At 36.3% G+C, this 26,472-nt stretch overlaps 1 protein-coding gene across 5 annotated transcripts in view; it reads left to right on the plus strand.

Moving 5' to 3' along the window:
• Positions 1-26,472, plus strand: part of Diaph3 (diaphanous related formin 3) — a 492,745-nt gene that overhangs the window by 123,602 nt on the left and 342,671 nt on the right. For all 5 annotated transcript variants that reach the window (XR_012436212.1, XM_074043284.1, XM_074043286.1 and 2 more), the window contains one exon: positions 5-135. Coding sequence is in view for 4 of the 5 variants with exons in the window: in XM_074043284.1 (XP_073899385.1) it covers positions 5-135 (131 nt within the window). In the remaining variant the exon portion in view is untranslated. The remainder of the gene's footprint in view (positions 1-4; positions 136-26,472) is intronic.

Raw genomic sequence — 26,472 nt, forward strand, 5'->3', positions numbered from 1 at the left:
ATAGGGAAGTCTTAGAAGTAGCCGACAGATCTCCCCTCAGGAATTCATCCATGAACTGAAAATGGGGTCTGCAGATGAGCGACTTGTCACGTACCTGGAGTCACTCAGAGTATCTCTGACCAGTAATCCTGTGAGGTAATTCATGTATGGGAACACCCTCAGGGCATATTACAAGATAAATAGATGTCAATAATCTGCCATTTTTGTTAATACTTTCTTTCTGGTGCCCTCAAATAAACAGCTGTTATACTTCAATAATTTCTCAGGGTAAATACAGAGCATATAATATTTGTATGCGCAAAGATATAGTCTCAGTGGTACTTTTTGAATTTATTACTGAGTTGTACATAACTCTGACTTAAAAACTTAAGAGGCTTTTAAAAACATTTTTTTGATGGTATTAAGGTTTGAACTCAGGGTCTCTTGTTTGCTAGGCAGGTCTTTGCCACTTGAGCCACAGCTCCATTTTTTTTTTTGTTGTTTTAATAATTTTTCAGATAGGGTCTCATGCTTTTTGCCTGTTTTTGACCTCAGATTGCAGTCCTCCTATCTATACCCCTCTCATGGTTAAGATTACAGAAATATACCACCATGCCTGGAAACTTTAAAAAAAATAGTCATAATCAGAAACTTTCAATTTAGGTTCAGGTATAGTGGCTTACAACTGTAATTCAAGTTAACGAGGAGGTGGAGATCAAGAGGCCATCCTGGCAAAAAGTTAACCTAAGCCCATCTCAACAAACAAGCCAAGTGTGGTAACTCATACCTATCATCCTAGCTACTTGTGAGGTGTAAGTTGGAAGAACACAGTCTGAGGCTGGACCAGGCAAAAGCAAGACCCTATCTGAAAAAATGACTAAATCCAAAATTGACTCAAGTGGCAGAGTGCTTGATTAGCAAGCTGAGGCCCAGCGTTCAATGCTTTGGAACTGTGAAAAGAAAAAAGTATTAATGTAGTGTGATTTTATTGATTGCATATATGCAATTCTTGCTTGACATAGCAAGAAATACCACTATTTTTTCCTTTGTTGGAAATGTGTCATTTTTAAGACACGTAGGTTAGTGTTGCTGTATTTAGCAAGTGAAAAATGTAGGATACATAATAGAATTTGAAATTTAAACATACCAAAAAACTATCTAAAATCCAAATGAAACTGGTTGTGTTGATTTTATAAATTAGTTTTACAGTTTTGGAGTGGGGCTCTCTTTTGGTGAGCCTTTGAGAAATAATTAGGCACAAGATCTGAAAGTTGGTGTTACTTTGATAAACTGATCATATTTAAAATCATCAGGTAATAGGACTATAAGACACAGGCCTATCAGATCCATGTACTTGAAGTATATCGTGTGTTAATTCTGGTTTCACTCTATGTAGAGGTACATGCTAATTCTGAATTAAGTTGGTGACTAAAACCAACCTAACTCAATGTCAATAATTAAAATTTTGAGGGTTTTTTTAAAATCATTTTTACATTTACTTGTATGTGTATACATTGTTTGTGCCACCTCCCCCACCACCCTCGAGTGTTCTTGAAAAAAAATCAAAGCCGACCTTGTCAGAGTGACTGAGCTGTCACAGGCAGAACATTTCTGAGTGCCATGGATCTGAGGAAGAAGGGTTTTGGTTTTTACTGTATAAGGAATGAATATTTCTGCATAAGAATATATGTACATACATAGTTATGTTCATTTATTTTCGGCAGTTCTGAGGATTGAACTCAGGGCCTTGACTTGCTGGGCGGGAACTCTACCACTTAAGACATACCCCACATCCCTTATATTAAAAAAAGTTGGAATGACATACTGTAATTAGAAGCCAGTGATACAGGAAATAATTTCTTTGATATTTTCTCTGAAAAGTGCTTTTTTGGACATTTCTGAAGTTTGGATATAATATAAAAAAGTCTTGACTATAAAAGTATTTAAAACAAAAAGACCTTACTTGTTGGGACATAAGAATTAGCGGAGTATGAAGAATACACAAAAAAAATCTTCAATGTATTTCAAACTTATTATTCCACATTTTGCCATGTCTAATTTGGTTTCTTAGATTATAAACTAATGACAGCTTGAGACTGGAGCCATTATATATCTTATTGATGCAGCACAGTGTTTATCATATAGGAAATGCGTAAGAAGTTTAGTTGACTGGAACAATGGCACTTTAATTTTAGCCTTCTTCAGTCTTACCTTAGCTACTGTTAGAAATAGATTGAATTAGAGTATTTGACAGGTATATTCATAAGTGAAGAGCTTTTATTTCCAGCTTAATCCATACTTTAAAATGTATTCATTTTCAAATGGGTTTTGAATTCATTTCTATGGAGGTTCAGTGGAGGAAAAGGGTATTTTGGCATCCCTTGGGAAGACAGCTCACTGATATCTTTCTGTTTATCTGTCACCACTGGAGATATTCCTACTTTTTCAATATAATTAGAAGTAAACTTCTCTCCCACTTTCCACTACTTTTTTCCCTCTGTCTTTGTGAGTAGAAGACTGTGATAGCAAAATTGAAGGATTTTATGTATGAACACAGGCATATTACAATGGATAGGATTATTGTGATTTTTACCTAAAAATAATGGGAAAGTATGCTGTGTGCCCTTTTCTTTATCTCAAATAAGCAAAAATTTCATGTATTTCTTTTTATCTTTTCTCTTCTGCAAAATTAGAGAAAAAGATTCTGCCCCTGCCTGTGGGGTGGGGGGAGTTGGTGGGGAAAGAAGGTAGGAGGGTGAGTATGGTGCAAAAAATGTGTACACATGCATGTAAATGCAAAAATGACACCTGTTGAAACTATTCCAGGAACCAGGGGAAGGGGACATAACAGGGAGCATGGTGAAGGGGGTGAATTCAAGTATGATATTGTTGATACATTGTAAGAACCTTTGTAAATGCCACAATGTACCCCCACCCAGCACAACAATAAAGGAAAGAAAATCTTATGAAAACAAAAGCTAAAAAACTTTGGGAACTGTTTCTCCAAGAATGCAGTTTTTAATTTTAACATATTACTAGGAATCTCTCATCTTTTCCATGAAGCAGTCCCTTTAAGTAAAAAGAATCAAAAATCTAACCACTTGAGAATTTTTCTGAAGTTATACCTCTTAAAATGTGTAGAGAAAATTGACAAGCTACTAGAGGATATTTCTTCTTTCAGTTTTTCAGTTAGAGGAATACCTTAGCTGGGCACGTAATACTTTGAAGTTAGGCCTATGACTATATCTCTGAATTGTCTTACTAATAATGTGCCTACCAATAAAGGCAGTTTTTATGTTTTCCTGTTTCTGTACAGTATGTCACTAAATTCCTAGAAGAATTTAATTTTTGTAAGCTTTTGGGATTATCGTTAGACTTGTGATATCATTGAGTTTATAATTGTTAAAAAATTCTTTAATGCTATGAATAGAATCAAAAAGAAATAAGCAGTAAAGTGATTAATGATGTTTTGTCAGTGCTGGTATAGTAGTAGAATTCATTTAAATCAAAAGGAAAAAAGCAGACTCCCTCCCTGTCAAATTAGCCCCCTTTACCTGCCTCTGGTTATGTAATATTTTTACAGCTGTCATCAACTTCTGAAACTGTCTAATAATTATGAGCCTTGTCAACCTTTTGCTATCCATATAGTGAATTATATGAAAACGAATGTGTTAAATACCAGATTATTTGCCTTGTTTTATGAAGATTTGATGTGAAGACTACAAGGTTCTTCTCTTTGATGAGGTACTGACTATCCAATATTCTTAGTGACAGTTTTGAACACTAGGAAAAAGACCAACTTCTTAAAATATAACTTTTAGTGAATCTTGACATAGCCAATAATTATGTCCGAGAGATTCAATTCATTTGGCTAAAAACAAAAAGGTAGACACTAACATCATTATGATTGATTTCAAGCATTTGTAGTTCATACCCATTTATGCATATACCAAATTAGTTATAGAATGTGTCTTCATTTTTTCAATTCGTACCTGTCTAAGGCAAGATTTATGCCTCAGAAAATCCAGTGTTATGAAGTCTTTGTGTTTTATAATTTTAGGCATTATTTTCCTTTAATTTCAGTTAAAATTTGCAATTTGAATTTCACAATAACATTTTCTCACTGTCTTTATGCTACAAAAATTCTAAGCACATTTTGAAATTAGGTTTGATTGCATTCATAACTATAACAGTGAAATCACTTCAGTGAGTTTCTCAGGAAAATGTGTTTATACCAAAATAAGTAAACAGCCTTTGAATTTCATTGTTCTATTTAATCAATGTCAACTTCGCAATGTAGTTTGTGTTGCTTGAATTGACAACACAAAGCAGGTGCAAGAGCTTGAAATTGTAAGCTTGTGGCAAGGAGTTCATTAGTGTGCTCGTTTGTATCAACGTGATCTGAAGAAAGTCTTTCATGAGGAAAAATTTTAGACATCACTAATACTTTGACTTATTTAAAAAATTATTTGTATAAAATAATCATATTTAAAAGGCTATGTGTTTTAACAGCAACATACTTACCAATGAGACTGAGTTATAGAATGTTATTTATAAGTTGGAACTTCTATGCATTTTCCCCCAAAATTCTATACCCCTCCATCCCGTGGTTACTAATAAACTGAAGTTTTAATTCATCATTTCATTTCTTTTCATTATAATTTCATTATATGTGTATTCTTATGTTTTACTTGGTCATATCTTTTTAAATTTCACATAAGTGAAATTATATTCCACATACTCTTCTGAGACGATTTCATCAGCATTGTAATCCCTGTTGATCCACCCCTCTCCTACAGGTACCAATCCCTCATACAGGACCTATTTTGCCTTCCTGTTCTCCCATTTTGTTAAAAAAAATTTTTTTTTGTTTAAGGTATTTCATTGTGACTGTTCCATGTATATATTATAATCCAAATTGGTTCATCCCATCTAGGTTTCTCTTTGATACCTTAGTCCCCATCTTATGGTTAAGAGAATGTTATGTATATGCAATGGTATTTTATTCAGTCATAAAGAAGAATGAGATTTTGTTGTTTGGAGGTAAATGGATGGAACTGGAGAACATCATCTTAAGTGAAGAAAGCCAGGTTCAGAAAACCAAAAGCTGCATGTTTTCTCTCATATGCAGAATATAGATACAATACAAATACAAGCAATATTAGGAAAAACAGGTCATACTAAGGGGAGGTCACATATGAGAGAAGGAGGGTAAAAGAAGTTAAGGTGAATATGGTTGATGTACTTCCTATAATTTTTTGTTTTTAATGGAGATTTTGTTTTCCTGTCACTTCGTATATGAACTTAAAATTATTTGTTAGTGATTTTTGGGAGTGTGGTTGAAGACACCTAGCTTCATACTAGAAAAATGTCGAATGAGAAATTTTAAATTATAATAGCATTTCATCCATAGTTAAAAACCAGAAAAGTGGAAGTCTTCATTTGCCCATCTGATCATCAAGCTTGCTGATCTGTGCTAAGCTCCTATTAATAGTTTCCTGTGTGTTTTCGCCCCCATTTTTTAGTGCTCTTGGTATTATGTCCATATTTATTTTGCTTTTTAGCTTACTGTGTTGCTCTTTAATAGTATGTCTGGTTTATTTTTGCTCCCATATTTAAAAATTTTAAATTAAGAAATGATATGTAAAAACATTAAAAAGTCTTGTTAAAAAGTGTCTGGGAATGAACAATACCTACAGACTTTTGGTGATAATAGTGTAGTTTCTGAAATGCCCAGGTGGACTGAAGGTTTTCTAGGTGATATACATCCTTGTATTTTTTTTTTCCCTTTCCTTACTAGGAAAGTAAATAATGCATTCATGCATACCACTTGGTTTTCTTTTTTCTGTTTTTCCATGGAGAACCACTTTTGACTATCTAATGAATTAAAATCAAGTAGAAACAAAGCATCATCTCAGTTGTTCAGGAGCCACAGTGGTGGGGGTGGGGGGGAGGTTAGTGACTGCCATGTTGGGCAGCACACACAGGTCATCTGTCATCATAAGCGATCTGTTAGACAGTACTGCCTAGAACCTTAGCTGTTCTCTATGTCCACTTTCTATTTAAAGCATGATTATTGCATTTTCAGTCTTATATCTGAGACTACATAATGGAAATAAACTCTGGAAGTTTAAAGAACAGTTTTAAAAATCCCCAAGGATGATTGGGCCTGCATATCAAGAGAGTCCTGAGAAAAAAAGAGTGATCTAGGAGAGGTTGCCTTTAGCAGGCAGTGCTGTCTCATCAGGGAGAGGCAAAGGGGTGAGTGGGCTTTACAACAGGCATAAAGGAACAGAAAAGGAGAGAGGAGTGTGTCTGTCAGGAAATGCTATAGATCTGCTTCTTCACCAGTCAGGATGAGGGAATTGGTAGTAGGGTACATCTTAGAAGTCACAGAAGTACCCCTTCATCAGATTAAAATTATTAGAAGGATGTATTTTCTGGAAAGGTTTTTCTCAGATATGCCTACTTTTACTTCCTTTTTTTGTGGGACCAGGTTTGAATTCAGGGTCTTGAGCTTGCAAAGCCAGTTGAGCCATGTTTCCAGTCCATTTTGCTCTTGTTGTTTTGGGGGCTGGGTCTCAAGAACTATTTGTCTGGGCTGGCCACATACAACAATCTTCCCTCTCTCAACCTCACAAGTAGGTAGGATTACAGGTGTGAGCCACTGGCACAGGCCCTACTTAAAAAAACAAAAACAAAAAACTTTTTTTCCCCCAAGATTGCTTTCAATAAATGAAAAAAATGTACAATGTTAATTGCTTCTTTATTTAGACACTGCAATGTATTTTAGGATATGCCTGTATTATGTCTTAATTATCATTCAGGCTTTATAATTTTTATAATACTTATTAATTATAGGAATATTTGTTGAAAATGCCCTCTAATTTAGGCCATTTTGCTCTCCTTTCTCAAAGTGCTTTAAATGAATCAAGTATTAATGAAAAATGCCCTGGGAGAGAATAGATGTTAGGGCTGTCAAAGAAATACTACCTTGATTTTCTTAAAGAACAAGCACTGTTTTCCAGTGTCTTCACAGTCCTTCCAAACCTGGTGTCATTTCTTTGAAAAACTGTGAAGGCCTTAATGTTCCCCATTGGTTGGAAGTTTCTGCTTTTGTACATTGTCACTCATACAATAGCTTTGTTTTGGCTTCTAAATGTGGTAAAATATGTTATAAATATTTGGTTTCTAAGTTAGCTTCCCTATATCTTAAAAGCTTTGACTTTGAATACAAGGTTGAAAATAAAAGTAGAACACATTGAAATTTTAGTAATTGTTTTCAACATACAAATATGTATTATATAGATATCGACTAAGTATTCAGCACAATATATACTTGTCCTGAAATGGCCCAGAATTGTAAAGTGTTTCCAATGTATTGTAAAAAATGACATACACATGTATGTGTATCTCCATCCTAGTCTACTTAAAATCAAATATATGCTGTTTAGATGACCAAGATAGATCTCTTTGGAAAAAAAAAATCCTTTTAACATGTAAAACCAGTCACAATGTAACATAGGGTTCAAAACCTTTGTTTTTTAAGCTAGAGTAGTTATGTAAGTTTCTGTAATGATAGAAATGGTTGTCTGCACTGTTCAGTACAGCAACCCTAATCACACGTGTTTGTTGAACATTTGAAATGTGGCTCATGTGACTTGAGTTATATGAAATGACTGTATTCTAAAAAGTGAGTATTTTGGGTTTATTTTATAGATACTCAAGCAAAACAGAAAATGTAACTGAAACCTAATTATTTGTAAAGATTTGTTTAAAAGACAGCAGCAACAAAAATTAGTGTTATGCCACAATATAACAGTAATATTAGGAAAAATATCATTAAGCTCTTATCATTTCCCAGGGAGGTAAAAGTAAAGCATAAGAAAGTCCCCTTTTCAGTTAAAATTATATTTTCTGGGATTGTGAACCTTCTATGTTCAAGGCCATAATATGAAGCTATTTACTGGATATTTTGCTTCTTTGATTTGTGCTCAAAGGTAAATAAATACTTCAGTGCACTGAGAGAAATGATTGAACATCTGGCACTGTAGCCTTTAGTATTTTACTTACAAAGAATCAATGTAGTTTGTCCCTCAGACTAATTTTTGGGCCTTGTTACTGTCTTAGACTATTGCTAGTAAGGTCCTTCTTGACCTCCCTTTCTGAGATGTTCTACTTTCAGTCTTTTCTTAATAAATGTTACTATCACTTTCACCATCAAAAAATTGCTAGTTAAAACTTTTACTTAATCCTTATGTTAAGGATTTAAGAAATGATGTTTGCCTGTGAATGAAGAAAAGCTTTAATATGTAAAGGGAAGCATAGCATTTGCAATAGGAGGAAGTTTTAATATTTAAGATTCAGAAAACCTTGTATGAGTAAAATTTAAGTTTATCATCTGTATTGGCCATGGATTTCTAATTCATTTGTTACATCAACAATATGTGTCTAAAACATACAGCTGTAACTTATTATAACTTTTATCATATGGTAAGATTCATAAAAGAAAATACCCAAGTTAGGTTTAGAACCACTGAGGTCACTGTGGTACCTCTGCAGTGCTCAAGAGAAATAAGACTTATTTGAACTGAAGTCTCACAGAACTTTCTGTAAGAATGGAAGTGGTTTGTGGCTGTGCTGTTCAGTGGAATAGCCACTTAACACATATGATTATAAGCAATTGAAATATGTCTAGTGTGAGTGAGGATTCAATTTGAAATTGATATAAGCACATGTGGCTTGTGGCTACCCCATTGGACAATACAGATTTAGTGATTAGAAATTCATTTTCTTTAGGATGGGGATTTAGCTCACTGGTAGAGTCTTTGCCCCTCAAGCCCAAGGGTCCTGGGCTTGATGCCCAACACAACCTTCCACATTTCCCCCCCAAATAAAAGCATTTCCTGTGCACTGGTTTTGAGCCTGTTTACTCTTTTTTTTTCTTGTGGTTCTTGGGTTTAAACTCAGGGTCTACACCTTGGGCCACTCTACCAGCCCTTTTTTGATGTTTTTTTTGTTTTGTTTTGCTTTGTTTTTTTCTTCGAGATAAGGTCTCACAGACTATTTGTCTGGACTGGCTTCAAACTATGATCCTCCTGAGCTCTGCCTCCTGAGTAGCTAGAATTACAAGCCTGAGCCACTGGTGCTGGGCTAGCCCTTTTACTCTTGAGTCTGTACCTATGTCTGCTCTCCTTGCTATGCTATGAGTTTCTGAGAAGAGAAACAAAGTATGTTAATGTAGAATTCAGAGAAGATCAGAGCGCATGTTAAGTGGATTTGAATAGTAAAAGAGAATAAGGAAATTAAATATATGGAATAAAGTGTAATGCACGAACCTGTTCTGCTTATTTTATAAGATAGGGGATAAACAGCTGGGCACTTGTGGCTCATACCTGTAATCCTAGGAACTTAGAAGGCAGAGATCAAGAGGATTGCTGTTTGAAGCCAGCCTGAGAAAATAGTTAGTGAAACTCTATCTCAAAAACACCCCTCACAAAAAAGGGCTGATAGAGTGACTCAAGGTATAGGCCCTGAGTTCAGACCCCAGTATAGCTAAAAAAAAAAAAAAGATACAAGGTCAAGTATTCAGAGTATCTTTATGCATTGTCCTTTTGGAAGAAACAGATGAGGTGTGCAGGTACTTCTTCCTGTCCTCAAATTGCTGAGATTCCATTTAGAGAGAAACATCCAAACTTACATTAAAGAATTGGTGATACCACAAGCTCTTACCTAATTAAGTCTCAAGTATGTGGTTGAATAATGTGCCATTAACGTATAGGACAGAATTTGTTAATCTGTCCATGCAAGAAATATTCCAAGTGCTGTTAGGTTTAGTAGTAAGCAAGAGGCATATGAGAGAGAGAACCTATAAAATAAAGAAGTAAAATGAAAGGTCTTATCCTTTCAATGATGGGAAAATGAGGGGCTGAAAATAGAGAAGAGAGTTTTTTTGATGTAGGCTGATCACAAAGTCTTTGGAGTTTAAGAGACAAAAAGTGACAAGGAACTGGCTAAGAGAAGCTTGAATGTGGTACTGGGCCAGGAGCAAATCTTGGGCTGCAGATGGGGAGACAGTATGACCTGAGGCTACAGAGAGGGAGGTACGGTTGTAGTCCTCTAGTCCATCGAGTCATCTAGGTCATGAGAGACCTTAAAGGGAAATTGGGTTTTGATTTTAAGTAGATAGAATGCTGTTGAGGAATTTTAAGCAGGAGATGAGATATTCAGACTTAACTTTTAAAAAGAATCCCTCCTGCTGGCTGTGGAGAGAAGGGGTTGGAGAGAGGGGAGAGTAAGGGAAATGAGAGGAAGCTCTAGCAGTAGTCACAGAAAGTGACAACCGTGACTCAGATTAGGGTTGCAGGGGTGGTGAGATGAGGGATGGGTCGATTTTGCAGACAAATTGGAGGTTGAAAGATTTGATGTAAGGTGAGAAGGAAAAGAAGGAATAAAGAATGTTGCATAGCTTTTTGGTTTGAGCAAATAGGTAGAAAGTAATGTCATTAACTGGAATGGAGGAAGATGGTGATTGTTACTGGCTTGATGTTTTATTTTACCAGCCTGGCTTAGCCAGGGTGGCCTTGAACTGTAATCCTTCTGCTCAGCTGGGATTACAGCTATGTGCCACCACATCTGGCTGGTGTAATGCATTTTGAAGAAGAAAATAAAATATCCCCTTTAAACATGTTAAGTTTGAGTAATTAGGGGTGTAGCTCAGTGGTAGACAACTTGCCTATCTTGTGTGAGGCTCTGTGTTTGATCCCCAAAACAACAAAAAACCAAAATATGTTACATTTGATATATCTGAGAGCTACATAGTTTAAGAAATTTAGCAAACAGCTAGCTATGTGTATAAAACTCTGAGAATGGATGAGATCTCAGGGCAGGCCAGCTGTGTGGAGGTAGGGAGATTCAGAAGGTATTCAGAGAAATCTCTGAGTTCCAGAAAGTGTTAAGAAAGACATAATCTAGAAAAGAAGGAAGAGCCAGAACAACAAATTGAGACCTAGTTGGTGAGGGAGGAGGAGAACTCAGAAGGGTTGTTTCTAGAACCAAAGAAAGGAAGAGAATTTCAAAATAAGGGAGTGGCAAATCACACAGAACATGGGTAAGAGGTGGGATATGATAAAACAGTCAGAATTGGCAAGAGGAGGGTTATTGACTTTTGGGAAAAGTAAATTTAGGGTAGTCTGGGTGGTAAAAGCCAGGCTGAAGTAAGGAAATTGAGTGAACAAGTGTCTTAAGAGGCACTAACCATGACCAGGCGTGTGATGAAACTGAGACCCAAGAAACTGGGCACTTACAGTAGTATGTCTGGGGTTGAGTGAATGGAACTCCACAAGCAAATGGAGATGGTATAATTAGAATTCAAAGAAGGAAAGTCAAATTGGTTCTTGAAAGGTAAAATTGATTCAGTTGTTACTTAGGAGGTAGTTCTATGGAGAGGAGCAACATGAGTGAAGGCACAAAAGTAGGAATGGTAACAATGAAATTTATATGATCAAGGGGAGGTAATGACTTGCTAATTAGAACTGATCTGATTGTGTGTGGCAGAAGGGGCAAGTAGTTTGAATGGGAACAGATAATGCACTGTTTGAAATGTGATCATAATTTCTTTTCCCTATATGTTGGTTGTCAAATTAGTCTATAAAATGAATAATTCAGTTAGTGTGTTTATGATCTAATGCTTTTTGATACCTAGAAACCTACTTATGTTATGTTTCAAGCTGAGTATTTCCTTTCATACAGTGTTTCTTTAAATAGTGGACTTACGTTTTTATGAGCATGTGGTAATGTTATTTTAGATCATAGTTCTCTTACTGTCTTTTCATTTGATGATCAAAAGCTCTTGTTTCTTGTGCTTTATCACTCTTATTAATCTGATTTTCTTTTTACTTTATTTGGAATGCTATCTCTAGATGTTTTATTCCTTTGAATGTTTTATTGGTAAACAGAGATGAGAAGAAGCTACTAAATTTGCTATCAACGATTTCATCCAGTGTTAAACATGGGAATATGTGGCTACTTTTAAATAAATAATTTTTTCAAAAAAATTTCCAAAATATAAGTTAAAGATTATATTTTAAAGCTTGTTCTGATTTCTTTGTCTGGGTCTGTAGTTTAGTGTAAATTTTTCTGGATGGACCATCATATTTTATGGGGGCGTGCATTTATTTTGCCCTATAGGGTCTGCTAATTGCTTTGTATACCCCACCCCAGAACTGTTCATTTAAAATATTTAGTCAGCTTGCTAAGGGTAGGTGAAAATGAAAGCTTAACATAAGCTATAATTATATTCAACACTGGTGATATATTACTCTGACAGAGGACAGTAAATTGGCTCTGGATATTACATAGTATTAAAGCTGACCTTCTAAGTTTAAGGTACGAATTTGTTAGTTTGTCACATGTGTAGTGGTATGTTTTTCACCTTTGAAGAAGCTTCTTATATTGATTTTAGCAAAGTATATTTGTGTTTCCCTAGATACTCATCTAAGATTATTATTTTGAGTAAGTAAAATATTTTTATTGTGAATATATAAGTTCACTATAGGAAAATAAATATAATATACAAAAATAAAATGAAGAAAATACATAATACCTGTTTAAGACACCAACTTTGTGTGTGTGGGGGGCAGTGAGAGTATGTGTGTGTGTATGTCTACAAAGGAAGTCAGCCCTCTTATCTAATGCTATTTGTTATTTGAAAGAGTTGGTTAAATATGGAATCATAAAATAAATGAGATTTACTTTAAATATTTTAAAAATTAAAACCTTCTTTCTCTTGACATTTTGTGGAATCTAGAACTTATCTTGGAGTAGATAAGTATGCTATTGCAGAAGGTACACTCGTTGTGTATTGTCTTCCTGGTATTGGTGGTTTAATGTGGAACAGGAACTTTGAGGCTCTTACAGAGTAGTCTGAGTATAGGATTATTCTTTAAAAAAAGTTTTTTGTACTACCTCCCATTAATTTACAGTTGTGCCCACATCCCCTTCTTTTTCAACATAAAAAGTGATATATATTTTTTAACTTTTCCAAAGCCGTAGGCGTTTCATAGAAACAGCAACTCTCTTCCTGGTGTTGTATTATCTGTTTATAAGACTTAATATTGCATAATTACAATAATTAGAACAATTGCCAAGAACAAATTTGGAAACAAACCCAACTGATTATTGGTGGGTGCAGAGCATATGGATGTATTAGTGAGTAGAGCATTAGCCTTCAGTGTTCCTCGTTGCTGACAGCATTAGTAAATGCTTCACACAGAATAAAAAACAGGTAATCGAGTGAGCTGACTAGGTCAAGGATGATTATGAATGTGTTTCTGTACTTACAAATACCTGTACACATTTCCTATATGTGAACAAAACCACATTTTTAATAAGAGTCAGAAATGCCTTTTAAACCCTCTCTGCTTTTAAATCTTAATACCCATTTCAGGGTTGTGGGTATAGTTTCTACTTACTAGGGATTTGTCTCTAGCTCTTGGCTAGGTTACATAGCCACCTTCCTGGTTTGCCTACTTTGGTCATACTGTTTATGTACTACTTTAATTTTTACTGGTCTCTTTTCCTTCAGATTTCACCCATTCCTTGTAGTGTTTATTTTATTTTTACTGCTGTTTTTCTCCTTTAATTCTTTTGCATTCATGGATTTATTCCCATAGATTTATAAACTACACCAGCATTTGTTTCTTTGTGGTTTCTTTTAGCCCTTATTTGACTTCATTTTAGCAATTAATTCCTTATAATGCTTTCTTTTTCATTATGGTGGTGCTGGGGTTTGAACTCACAGCCTCATACGTGCTAGCCATTCTACTACTTAAGCAATGTCTCCAGCATTTTTTGCTTTACTTTTGGGGTAGGGTCTTGCTTTTTGCAAGGCCTGCATGGACTGTGATCTTCCTATTTATGCTCCCTACAAAGGCTGGGATGACAGGTGTGCACCACCATGCCCAGCTATTGGCTGACATGGGGTCTCAAGAACTTTCTGCCTGGGGTGGTCTTGAATTGCTGTCTTCCTCAGTTCTGCCGTCTGAGTAATTGGGATAACAGACAAGAGCACAGTGCCTGGCTCATGATTTTTTTTTTTTTTTTAAATATTGGGTTTACTTGCGTCTCATCTTACCACTGCTACATCTTTTTCTCCAGTGCTTTGCCTGTTCTAACATTTCAGCAGTGGACAGTTGAGACTTGTATTTCTGGCAGATGGAGTGAATATTCTTTTTCCTATTTTTGTCTGCTAAACACAACTGAAAACCCTGGACATTATATATAAAATAAAGCAGACAGGCCAGAAACCTTGAAATCAAAGGAACAACATAGTGGTGAGCTTTCTAGGTTTACCTTTTGTTGTATTTGGAGGTGAAGTCAGAAACCTAATATGTCAATGTGCACAAACGAAAGAATTCCTGGCAAATGCTTGCTGTTTTAAAACAAAGGACCTTTAAAGGTGCAGAGTGTGAGACAGAAAACTTTGACAGTATATACCTTGTGGCTGAAAAATTCCATTGAAGAAACTGTGATTCTGTCCCCTTGTACACCATCAATACAACAAAGTTGGAAGCCTAAACTCCCACCCAGTGGTGGCAAAGTAGAGAGCTTAGACTTCTGTTCCCATCTGGTAGTTGAGGTACTTTCTCTTCTTTTTCTAGAATTATGTAAATCACAGGAAGCTGGTTCAAATAAGAAGTATAAATAAGATTCAATCTTGTATTTAAAAATGCAAGGTTTCACTATGAACTCTCATACAAAGATGCAGGTCAATCTCATTTGAATGGAATAAAGACAATAGATGATGGAGACCTTAGGATCATTAACAAGAATCTTCAAAGAAGCCATCATAAAAATGTTGGAGCAATTTTGACAAAGCACAGAATAAAGTCTTGAAAGCAGTTAGAAGTGACTATTATACAAGAAAACCAATTCCAATGACAGTGGGAAACTATGTTGACCAAAGCAAGTGGGATAGTCTAGGAAGCAAATAATTCAAATAGTAAAATGCTACTGTTTTCCTTCAGGAGCTTGGCAGTTGAACACGTAAGAGCTTTGTGTTCATTTTTAAAATTTTATTGTTTTTACATTTATTCATATATGCATACATTGTTTAGGCCACCTCTCCCTCTTGCCCCCTCTCCCCCACCCCCTACCTTTCCTCACCCCCTACCTCTCCTGGATTCTGGGCAGATTAAGGTGTTCCTGATGCTCACTTATAAGCTGTATTGAGGGCCCATTCGAAGTTGGAAAATACAAATAAATACTAATGTAGATTAATTAGAATAATGATTCTTAAATTCTATTCAGCGTAAAACCTGTTTTTGTGTGTGTGTGAGAAAAATAGTCTTACCTGGCCTATCCTCCTGCTTCATTAAGGTGAAGCTGCTCCATTTGAAAAAGGTTGGCAGGCCATAAAAGTTATGAATAACTCAGTTATGATCAATCCTTGAGGCATTGGTAGCAAAGCCTAGAGCTCTGAGTAAGATGATTCAGAAAGACCTGTTCTGTGCAGATGTGTTAGTAGTTGAATGCACAAAAAAGAAAGGTGACAAGGAGAATTAAGATCTTTGGTGTCAGCTGCTCCTTAGCTACAGATAGGTCAGAGCAATCTCAATTTGTTAAATGACCCAAAAATGATCCCAAGGTTGAGGCCACGTGGAGCAACTAGTGAATATTAGATATTAAAATAAAAAGCCAGAATCCATGCCTAGTGAATTGTTCTAAGAACGAATTACCACATGACTCTGAGGGTGTTTCTGTGATAATTGCTTCCACAAATCTGGGAATCAAATGAGATGCACAAAAATTGTGTAGGATATGTTGTTAATGTCACATCATTGATTATAATCCTATTTTTATGCTCTTTATTGGGTTTGGATCGCTTCATTTTCTTTTTTCCTTGTTTTGTTAGGGTATTATAAGATAATGAAGGAGAAAGGGGAGAAGGATTAAATAGATGTGGAAAATGAAAGATTTTTTGTGAAAAACTGACAGTAAACGTGCCAAGATGTAGGAGAACTCAACACTTTGAAGCAAAAGAACACAGTAGATACTTATAGTACTCTCAACCCAGCAGTAGACTCGTCATACTGATTCTTTTAATATGCCCAAAGATCAAAATCTAGATAAACCATTTCCCATGTTGCAAAGCAAAGCTCATCAAATTAAGACCACCACAGAGATCTCAAGCTAGAAATCAGTATGCGAAAGACAGCAAGAAAATTCCCAAATGACTGGAAACTAAACAGTACTCTTTTTAACAATGTATATGTCAAAGAAGTTTCAAGGGAAATAAAATATACACCAAACTTAATAAAAATACAACATTTCAATATTTGTCGGATACAGCCAAAGGAATTCTCAGAGGGAAATTTCTAGCATTAGACATTTTAGAAAAGAGGAAAGGCTCAAATCAATAATACTTGCTAACTCAAGAGTCTCCCAGTGCTGTGCAGGGGCAGGGGAGAAAAAAGAAAACAACCTAAAAGGAAGTAGCAGGAAGGAAATGATTAAGCTGAGAACAGAAATTAATTAAATTGAAAACAGAAATAATAAAGTGATAAAATGAAGATCTTGTGTAAAATAATAAAATTTATAAGCCTGTAGTAACATTATTAAGAGTAGACAAATGACTAATTCTCACATCCTCTCATAATCATGTGATCTCTCCTTTTCTAATGTCACAAGTACTCCTACCATTGTGACACCATCTGTCATTGGGCCCTCACCATAGACTGAATGTATAGGGCTTGGACTTTTAGCCTCCACAACTGTAGCCAAATAGACCCTATTCCTTTATAAAGCTCCCAGCCTCAAGGATTTCATTAGAATAACAGAAGATGACCAAGTACAATTTTGAACAGCTTTAAACACACAAATTGATCAGTTTAGATGAAGTATACGAATTCTTGTACAAGCATTACCTACTAGTAGGCACCCAATATAAAACAGAAAATTCTGTTCATTCCTTAGCACTACAAAAAAAAAAAGGAAAGAAAGAAAGAAAAAAATGAGATGGTTCTGTCACTGATAAGGAAATGCAGTTTCTAATTTAAAAATCTGCCCCCTCCAAGCCTTCACATACAGATGATATCACTGAATGTAAATTGCTTAGTAGTAAAAGTATTAGTACCAATTCTATACATTTTCTTTCATGAAATAGATGATCACTTAATGACTCAACATTATGAAACTGGTACTACCTGATAGTTAAACCAGACAAATACAGTGCTGAAATGAAACAATGAAAATAAAGTCCAAATTTACAAACCAATGTCCATTATGAATATAGAAACAAAAATCTCTAGGTAATGTACTATACTGACAAGGAGAACAGTTATACGATCCAAAGATTGACTTAAAAAACCATTAGATAAAAGTCAATACATACTGGCATATTAACTAAGAAAAATAGGAATAGAGGGTTTTTGAGTTTACTTGTGTTCACAAAAGATATGTTTAAATTCTGTCTGTCTCTTCTTCCCCAACCCCAGAATGAGGCCTTGTTGACAAATAGAGTCAATTCATTGTGATTAATAAGAGCATAAGGGAGTAGTAGGGTGGGCACTTGATCCAATGTGACTTGTGTCATTATAAGAAGAGCAGAATGACAAAAGAGTTCCATGTGATGATGGAGGCACAGGAACACCAAGGGTCATCAGATGCTGAGAAAGCATCTTACAAGGAGCACCACCTTGATGACATCTTGAATTTGGCCTTGGATCCTTCCTAAATATAAGTGAGTATATTCCTTTGAACCACTTCATGGTGATTTGTTGTGACACTCTTAGGAAAGTAGTGTTATTAGTGAAAGTAATACCTTCCTATTGAGGGGACCTTTTCTTAACTTACAGAGTTAAGGACAAAAGTTCATAGCTAATACTAGTATTAATAAAATGCTTTCATCTGAAGATTAAGAACGAGACAATGGTGTTTATTCTCACCACTCTTACTCAACAGGTTGCTGGATGCCTGGCCAGAGCATTAAGATAAAAAAAGAAAATGAAAGCATACAAATGAAAAATAAAGTGATAAAGCAGTCCCTTTTTGAAGATGGTATTATTTACACAGAGAATTACTAAAAAGCCACCAAGAACTCCTAAAACATCAAGGAGTTCAACAAAGTTGAAAGATTCAAGATAAACATAAAAAAATTAATTTTATTTCTATGTATTAGCAGCGATGTTGTGGAAAACAAAATGAAGAAAACAACATTTGCAATATCTCAAAAATTATAATTCTAACAAATTCTGATATAGGACATTTATACTGAAAACTACAAAATAATGATGAAAGAAATAAAGTAATATCCAAATAAGTGGAGTGACATACCACGTTTATGAATTAGACTCATTTCCATTTGTTCATTCTTTTGCATTGTGTATAATACCAATTCCTTGCAGTTGTGGGTTCGAGATTGCCATTTCCTTTGTATCTGTCAGTTGAGGACAATTTCTAGTTTATAAACTCCACCTGCATTCTTTGGTAGCTCTTCTTCCATCTTCAAAGCTAGCAGGTGGAGTCCCTTTCATTTTTCAAATCTTTTTCCTTTTTTTTTTTTTTTGAAGTAGAGGTATTTTTATTCACAACGTGCTTATGGTCACCACTCACGATGACTCATAGAACTGGATTTTTTTGCTGACTACATTAGGTTTATAGCAAATAAAACTTATATCTCCTCACAAATAGCTTCTTTTTTTTGTTTTTTTTATTAATCATATGTGCATACAAGGCTTGGGTCATTTCTCCCCCCTGCCCCCACCCCCTCCCTTACCACCCACTCCGCCCCCTCCCTCTCCCCCCCACTCCGCCCCCTCCCTCTCCCCCCCACCCCCTCAATACCCAGCAGAAACTATTTTGCCCTTATGTCTAATTTTGTTGTAGAGAGAGTATAAGCCATAATAGGAAGGAACAAGCGTTTTTGCTGGTTGAGATAAGGATAGCTATACAGGGAGTTGACTCACATTAATTTCCTGTGTGTGTGTTACCTTCTAGGATAATTCTTTTTGATCTCACCTTTTCTCTAGTTCCTGGTCCCCTTTTCCTATTGGCCTCAGTTGCTTTTAAGGTATCTGCTTTAGTTTCTCTGCGTTAAGGGCAACAAATGCTAGCTAGTTTTTTAGGTGTCTTACCTATCCTCACCCCTCCCTTGTGTGCTCTCGCTTTTATCATGTGCTCAAAGTCCAATCCCCTTGTTGTGTTTGCCCTTGATCTAATGTCCACATATGAGGGAGAACATACGATTTTTGGTCTTTTGGGCCAGGCTAACCTCACTCAGAATGATGTTCTCCAATTCCATCCATTTACCAGCGAATGATAACATTTCGTTCTTCTTCATGGCTGCATAAAATTCCATTGTGTATAGATACCACATTTTCTTAATCCATTTGTCAGTGCTGGGGCATCTTGGCTGTTTCTCTACCTTGGCTATTGTGAATAGTGCCGCAATAAACATGGGTGTGCAGGTGCCTCTGGAGTAACCTGTGTCACAGTCTTTTGGGTATATCCCCAAGAGTGGTATTGCTGGATCAAATGGTAGATCAATGTCCAGCTTTTTAAGTAGCCTCCACATTTTTTTCCAGAGTGGTTGTACTAGCTTACATTCCCACCAGCAGTGTAAGAGGATTCCATTTTCCCAGCATCCTCGCCAACACCTGTTGCTGGTGGTGTTGCTAATGATGGCTATTCTAACAGGGGTGAGGTGAAATCTTAGTGTGGTTTTAATTTGCATTTCCTTTATTGCTAGAGATGGTGAGCATTTTTTCATGTGTTTTTTGGCCATTTGAATTTCTTGTTTTGAGAAAGTTCTGTTTAGTTCACTTGCCCATTTCTTTATTGGTTCATTAATTTTGGGAGAATTTAGTTTTTTAAGTTCCCTATGTATTCTGGTTATCAGTCCTTTGTCTGATGTATAGTTGGCAAATATTTTCTCCCACTCTTTGGGTGTTCTCTTCAGTTTAGAGACCATTTCTTTTGATGAACAGAAGCTTTTTAGTTTTATGAGGTCCCATTTATCTATGCTATCTCTTAGTTGCTGTGCTGCTGGAGTTTCGTTGAGAAAGTTCTTACCTATACCTACTAACTCCAGAGTATTTCCTACTCTTTCCTGTATCAACTTTAGAGTTTGTGGTCTGATATTAAGATCCTTGATCCATTTTGAGTTAATCTTGGTATAGGGTGATATACATGGATCTAGTTTCAGTTTTTTGCAGACTGCTAACCAGTTTGCCCAGCAGTTTTTGGTGAAGAGGCTGTTGTTTCTCCATCGTGTATTTTTAGCTCCTTTGTCAAAGACAAGTTTGTTATAGTTGTGTGGCCTCATATCTGGGTCCTCTATTCTGTTCCACTGGTCTTCATGTCTGTTTTTGTGCCAGTACCATGCTGTTTTTATTGTTATTGCTTTGTAATATAGTTTGAAGTCAGGTATTGTGATACCTCCTGCATTGTTCTTTTGACTGAGTATTGCCTTGGCTATTCATGGCCTCTTGTGTTTCCATATAAATTTAACAGTAGATTTTTCAATCTCTTTAATGAATGTCATTGGAATTTTGATGGGAATTGCATTAAACATGTAGATTACTTTTGGGAGTATTGACATTTTTACTATGTTGATTCTACCTATACATGAGCATGGGAGATCTCTCCACTTTCTATAGTCTTCCTCAATCTCTTTCTTCAGAAGTGTATAGTTTTCCTTGTAGAGGTCTTTCACATCTTTTGTTAGGTTTACACCTAGGTATTTGATTTTTTTTGAGCCTATTATAAATGGAATTGTTTTCATACATTCTTTTTCCGTTTGCTCATTGTTAGTGTATAGAAATGCTAATGATTTTTCTATGTTGATTTTATATCCTGCTACCTTGCTATAGCTATTGATGATGTCTAGAAGCTTCTGAGTAGAGTTTTTTGGGTCTTTAAAGTATAGGATCATGTCGTCTGCAAATAGGGATATTTTGACAGTTTCTTTACCTATTTGTATTCCTTTTATTCCTTCTTCTTGCCTAATTGCTCTGGCTAGGAATTCCAGTACTATGTTGAATAGGAGTGGAGATAGTGGGCATCCTCGTCTGGTTCCTGATTTTAGAGGGAAGGGTTTCAGTTTTTCTCTGTTAAGTATAATGCTGGCTGTAGGTTTGTCATATATAGCTTTTATAATGTTGAGGTACTTTCCTTCTATTCCTAGTTTTCTTAGAGCTTTTATCATGAAATGGTGTTGGATTTTATCAAAGGCTTTTTCTGCATCTATTGAGATGATCAAGTGGTTTTTGTCTTTGCTTCTGTTAATGTGATTTTCGTATGTTGAACCACCCCTGAATCCCTTGGATGAAGCCTGCTTGGTCGTGGTGAATAATCTTTTTGACGTGTTGTTGAATTTGGTTTGCCATTATTTTGTTGAGGATATTTGCCTCAATGTTCATTAAGGAGATTGGCCTATAGTTCTCCTTTTTGGAGGTGTCTTTGCCTGGTTTTGGGATAAGTGTAATACTGGCTTCATAAAATGTGTTTGGCAGTTTTCCTTCCCTTTGTATTTTGTGGAACAATGTAAGGAGGGTTGGTATCAGTTCTTCTTTAAAGGTCTGATAGAATTCAGCAGAGAATCCATCAGGTCCTGGACTTTTCTTTTTGGGGAGACTCTTGATTGCTGCTTCAATTTCATTTTATGTTATAGATCTATTCAGGTGATTAATTTCCTCTTGGTTCAGTTTTGGATGGTCATATGTATGTAGAAATCTGTCCATTTCTTTAAGATTTTCAAATTAATTTGAATATAGGTTCTCAAAGTAGTCTCTGATGATTTCCTGGATTTCCATGGTGTTTGTTGTTATCTCCCCTTTTGCATTCTTCATTCTAGTAATTTGGGTTTTTTCTCTCCTCATTTTAGTCAGGTTTGCCAGAGGTCTATCGACCTTGTTTATTTTTTCAAAGAACCAATTTTTTGTTTCATTAATTCTTTGCATGGTTGTTTTGGTTTCTATTTCGTTGACTTCAGCTCTTATTTTTATTATTTCTCTCCTTCTATATGTTTTGGGATTTGCTTGTTCTTGTTTTTCTAGGAATTTGAGATGTATCATTAGGTCATTGATTTGGCATCTTTCAGTCTTTTAAATATATGCACTCATGGCTATAAACTTTCCTCTCAGGACTGCCTTTGCTGTGTCCCATAGGTTCCGGTAGGTTGTGTTTTCATTTTCATTGACTTCCAGGAACTTTTTAATTTCCTCTTATATTTCATCAATGATCCATTCTTCATTAAGTAATGATTTATTTAGTTTCCAGCTGTTTGCATGTTTTTTGTCTTTACTTTTGTTGTTGAGTTCTACTTTTACTGCATTGTGATCAGATAGTATGCATGGTATAATTTCTGTTTTTTTATATTTGCTGAGACTTGCTTTGTGCCCTAGGATGTGATCTATTTTGGAGAAGGTTCCATGGGCTGCTGAGAAGAATGTATATTGTGTAGAAGTTGGATGAAATATTCTGTAGACATCAACTAGGTCCATTTCATCTATTGCATATTTTAGATCTTGGATTTCTTTATTGATTTTGTGTTTGGATGACCTATGTATTGAGGAAAATGGGGTGTTAAAGTCTCCCACAACCACTCTGTTGGCGTTTATATACGCTTTTAGGTCTTTCAGGGTATGTTTGATCAAATTGGGTGCATTGACATTGGGTGCATACAGGTTGATAATTATTATTTCCTTTTGGTCTATTTCCCCTTTTATTAGTATGGAATGTCCTTCTTTATCTTGTTTGATCAATGTAGGTTTGAAGTCTACTTTGTCAGAGATAAGTATTGCTACTCCTGCCTGTTTTCGGGGGCCATTGGCTTGGTAAATCTTCTTCCAGCCTTTCATCCTTAGCCTATGCTTATTTCTGTCGGTGAGATGGGCCTCTTGTAACCAACAAATTGTTGGATCTTCCTTTTTAATACATTTCGTCAAGCGGTACTTTTGATGGGTGATTAAGTCCGTTAACGTTAAGCGTTAGTACTGATAGGTATGTGGTGACTCCTGTCATTTAGTTGTCTTAGTTGTTTGAAGGTTTGATTGTGTGTACCTAAGTTGAGGTTACTCTCTAGTGTCTTGCTTTTTCTTTTCCTGTGGTTTGGTGCTGCCTGTCTTTTCATGGTTAAGTTGGGTTTCACTTTCTGTGTGCAGAATCCCTTGAAGAATCCTTTGTAGTGGTGGCTTTGTGGTCACATATTGTTTTAGTTTCTGCTTATCATGGAAGACTTTTATTGCTCCATCTATTTTGAATGATAGTTTTGCTGGGTAGAGTATCCTGGGGTTGAAGTTATTTTCATTCAGTGCCTGGAAGATCTCACCCCACGCTCTTCTTCCTTTTAATGTTTCTGTTGAGAATTTTGCTGTGATTTTGATGGGTTTACCTTTGTATGTTATTTGTTTTTTCTCTCTTACAGCCTTCAATATTGTTTCCTTAGTTTCTGAACTTGTTGTTTTAATGATGATATTTCGTGGGGTAGTTCTATTTTGATCTGGTCTGTTTGGTGTCCTGGAGGCCTCTTGCATCTGTATGGGAATATCTTTCTCTAGATTTGGGAAATTTTCCGTTATTATTTTGTTAAATATATTATGCATTCCGTTCGCTTGCACCTCTTCTCCTTCTTCGATGCCAATGATTCTCAAGTTTGGTGTTTTGATGGAGTTGGTGAGTTCTTACATTTTCTTTTCACAGGTCTTGAGTTGTTTAATTAATAGTTCTTCGATTTTTCCTTTAATTACCATTTCATCTTCAAGTTCTGAGATTCTGTCTTCTGTTTGTTCTATTTTGCTGGATTGGCCTTCTGTTTTGTTTTGCAGTTCTGTTTTGTTCTTTTTTCTGAAGTTTTCCATATTCTGGCTGGTTTCCTGTTTAATGTTGTCTATTTTTGCCCTGAGTTCATTTATCTTTTTATTCATCATGTTCTCTCTTTCACTTTGGTGTTTATGCAGTGCTTCTATGGTTTCCTTTATTTCTTCTTTTGCTTTTTCAAATTCTCTATTTTTGTTGTCTTGGAATTTCTTGAGTGTCTCATGTACATTTTGGTTGACCCTATCCAGTATCATCTCTATAAAATTCTCATTGAGTACCTGTAGTATGTCTTCTTTTAAATTATTCTTCTGGGCTTCATTGGGTTCTTTGGCATAGTTTATCTTCATTTTTTGGAGTCTGGATCTGAGTATCTGTTTTCTTCATTCCCCTCTGGTTCCTGTACTAATTTTTTGCTGTGGGGAAACTGGTTTCCCTGTTTTTTCTGTCTTCCCGTCATTTTCTTTGGTGTTGTTACTGTCCCTGTATTGTGTGCAATTAAGTATTTTCTAGCTTGTAATAACAGTGGTAATATTTAGAATGGAAGGGTGAGCTGAGATCGAAAGCAAGAAGTTAAAGAAATGGGAAAAACAAATACACAGACTGGAAGGAGAAAACAGAACAATGTATCAGATAAGAAGGTTTCAAAGGTATAAACTGGGAGCTTTAGTGTACTAATTGACAGTAAGCTGAACAGGCATTAGAGAAACAGAGAGATAATTGAAAATCAAAAATAAAAAAAATAAAGATAAGAATAAAAAGAAATAAGTAAATGATAGAAAAATCTATATATAAAAATGTATTAAAATAAAATGAAAAAATAGAAAATTAATAAAACCTCGAAAAACCAAAAAAAACCAAAAAACCTCCAAGTTCAAATGCAATGAAGTTTCAATCTTAATAGTTTGAGTGTCCGTGTCAGTCTCCAATCCTGGAGATGGTGCCTCAGATGTTGTTCTTTAGTTGTGTCATCAAAGGAGAAACAAACTACACAAACACGTACAAAAAAAACCTCACCAAGTGTCCCAAGTTCAAATGCAATACAGTTTCAGTAAGTTTTTCAGCTTGTCGGTGTAATTCGGTTGTTCTCTCATCAAAGGTAGGGAGACAAAGGAAAAAAAGAGTCTGGAGACAGTTCTGAGAATGGTATCTGCAGCTGTGGCCTGCCTGCTCGCTGCTGTCAGCTTGCTGTTGCTGGAGGTGTTATTTATGCAGATCTCACGGGTGAGCTTAGCACTCACCTGGCCCTGCAGGTTGTGTTTACTCAGATTTCTCCTGTGCGTGAGCCTCTGCTACAAGCATTCCCCTTTCCAAGCACACTGGGAAAAGTGACACTGCACCCACGTTGTCAGGCCTGAGTGTTTATTTACAGTTCATGTGGGAGGTTGGTCTTCCCCCCTCTTATGTGCAGTTTTCCTCCCACTGCCACTTTCACAAACTTTCCTGCCCCTGATTACTGGTTGGTGCTGCTGCTCCTGCCAGCTGCTATGTTTGTTTACAGTTCCCGTGGGAAGTGGGTCTTCCCTCCTCTCCTGTGGAGTTTTCCTCCCTCCGCCACTGTCACCAGCTTTCCCGCTCGTGGTTGCTGGGCAGCGCCCCCGCTCCCGCCAGAGGCTCTCTGGCCAGGCTGGCTTGTTTATTTACAGTCACGGGAAGGGTTCCCTTCCCCAAATCTTCGGCGCTCAGTGCACCCCACCCTCTTTCCCTTGTGTCTTTATTGCTCTTATTGCTTATTACTCAGTTTCTCTTTTTTTCCCGGGTGGACGTTTGTCTGTCCAGGGGGCTATGCTGCTCTGGCCCAGGCTTGTTTGTGGGAGTACTGCGTACCGTGAAGCTCACCTGGTCCGCGTCTTCCCATGTCATGTGGGCGCCAGCCACTGGCGGCCCCGGGGCCCTCCTGGTTTCTCCATTTAATGTGAAGTGGAGATTCTCTGCCCTTCCTGGAGGTGTGGATGGGTCAAAGTTATGATTCTTCTCAGTGATTATGCCTGCAAAATGTGTCTCCAGCATCTCTCCAAGATTTCACTACAGGAAGCTTGCTTTCTGCTTCTTCCCTCTAGCCGCCATCTTGGAATCCTCCTCCATTTTTTTTTTTTAATTCAGCTGAAGCACAACTTTTAAGAGCATGTAATTTGGTTAGACCCAAGTGTGATATCTCTTTATTTAATGGATAACCTCTTTATTTAAAGGTTATCTGATTAGTAACCTTATTTCTCCCTTTGCTGTAGGAGGTAATATACTCATATCTCCTGGGGACAGGTAGGGATTATTACTGTCCCCATGTGTGTACCAGTAGGCCCACATGCCTAGTGCTTGGATTTCTTCTTGTCCATGCCATTATATATATGGTTTTTCAAGGTCAAGCCATTATCTACCTGTTTGGTTTTATTTTTTGATAATCTGTTAATGTTTTATTTTTTAATTGTGCTGGCTGGGGTTACATTGGAGTATTTACAAAAGTGTTATTTCTCCTGCTTCGAAACCTGTCCTCCTTTCTATGACCTTAACCTTCAGTACTCATGGCAAACATCAGCTGCTTTGAAGTCCCCAGAGAGATATTGTACTTTCTGTTCCCTTAGTATCATGATTATAGCACTTACTATATTATGGAAATAATTCTGTTCAACATTTGTTTCAACCACCAGTCTGTGATCCCTTCAAGGGCAGAGAACATATTTT

Source organism: Castor canadensis, chromosome 10 (assembly GCF_047511655.1).
Source record: "Castor canadensis chromosome 10, mCasCan1.hap1v2, whole genome shotgun sequence".
NCBI classification, from domain to species: domain Eukaryota; kingdom Metazoa; phylum Chordata; class Mammalia; order Rodentia; family Castoridae; genus Castor; species Castor canadensis.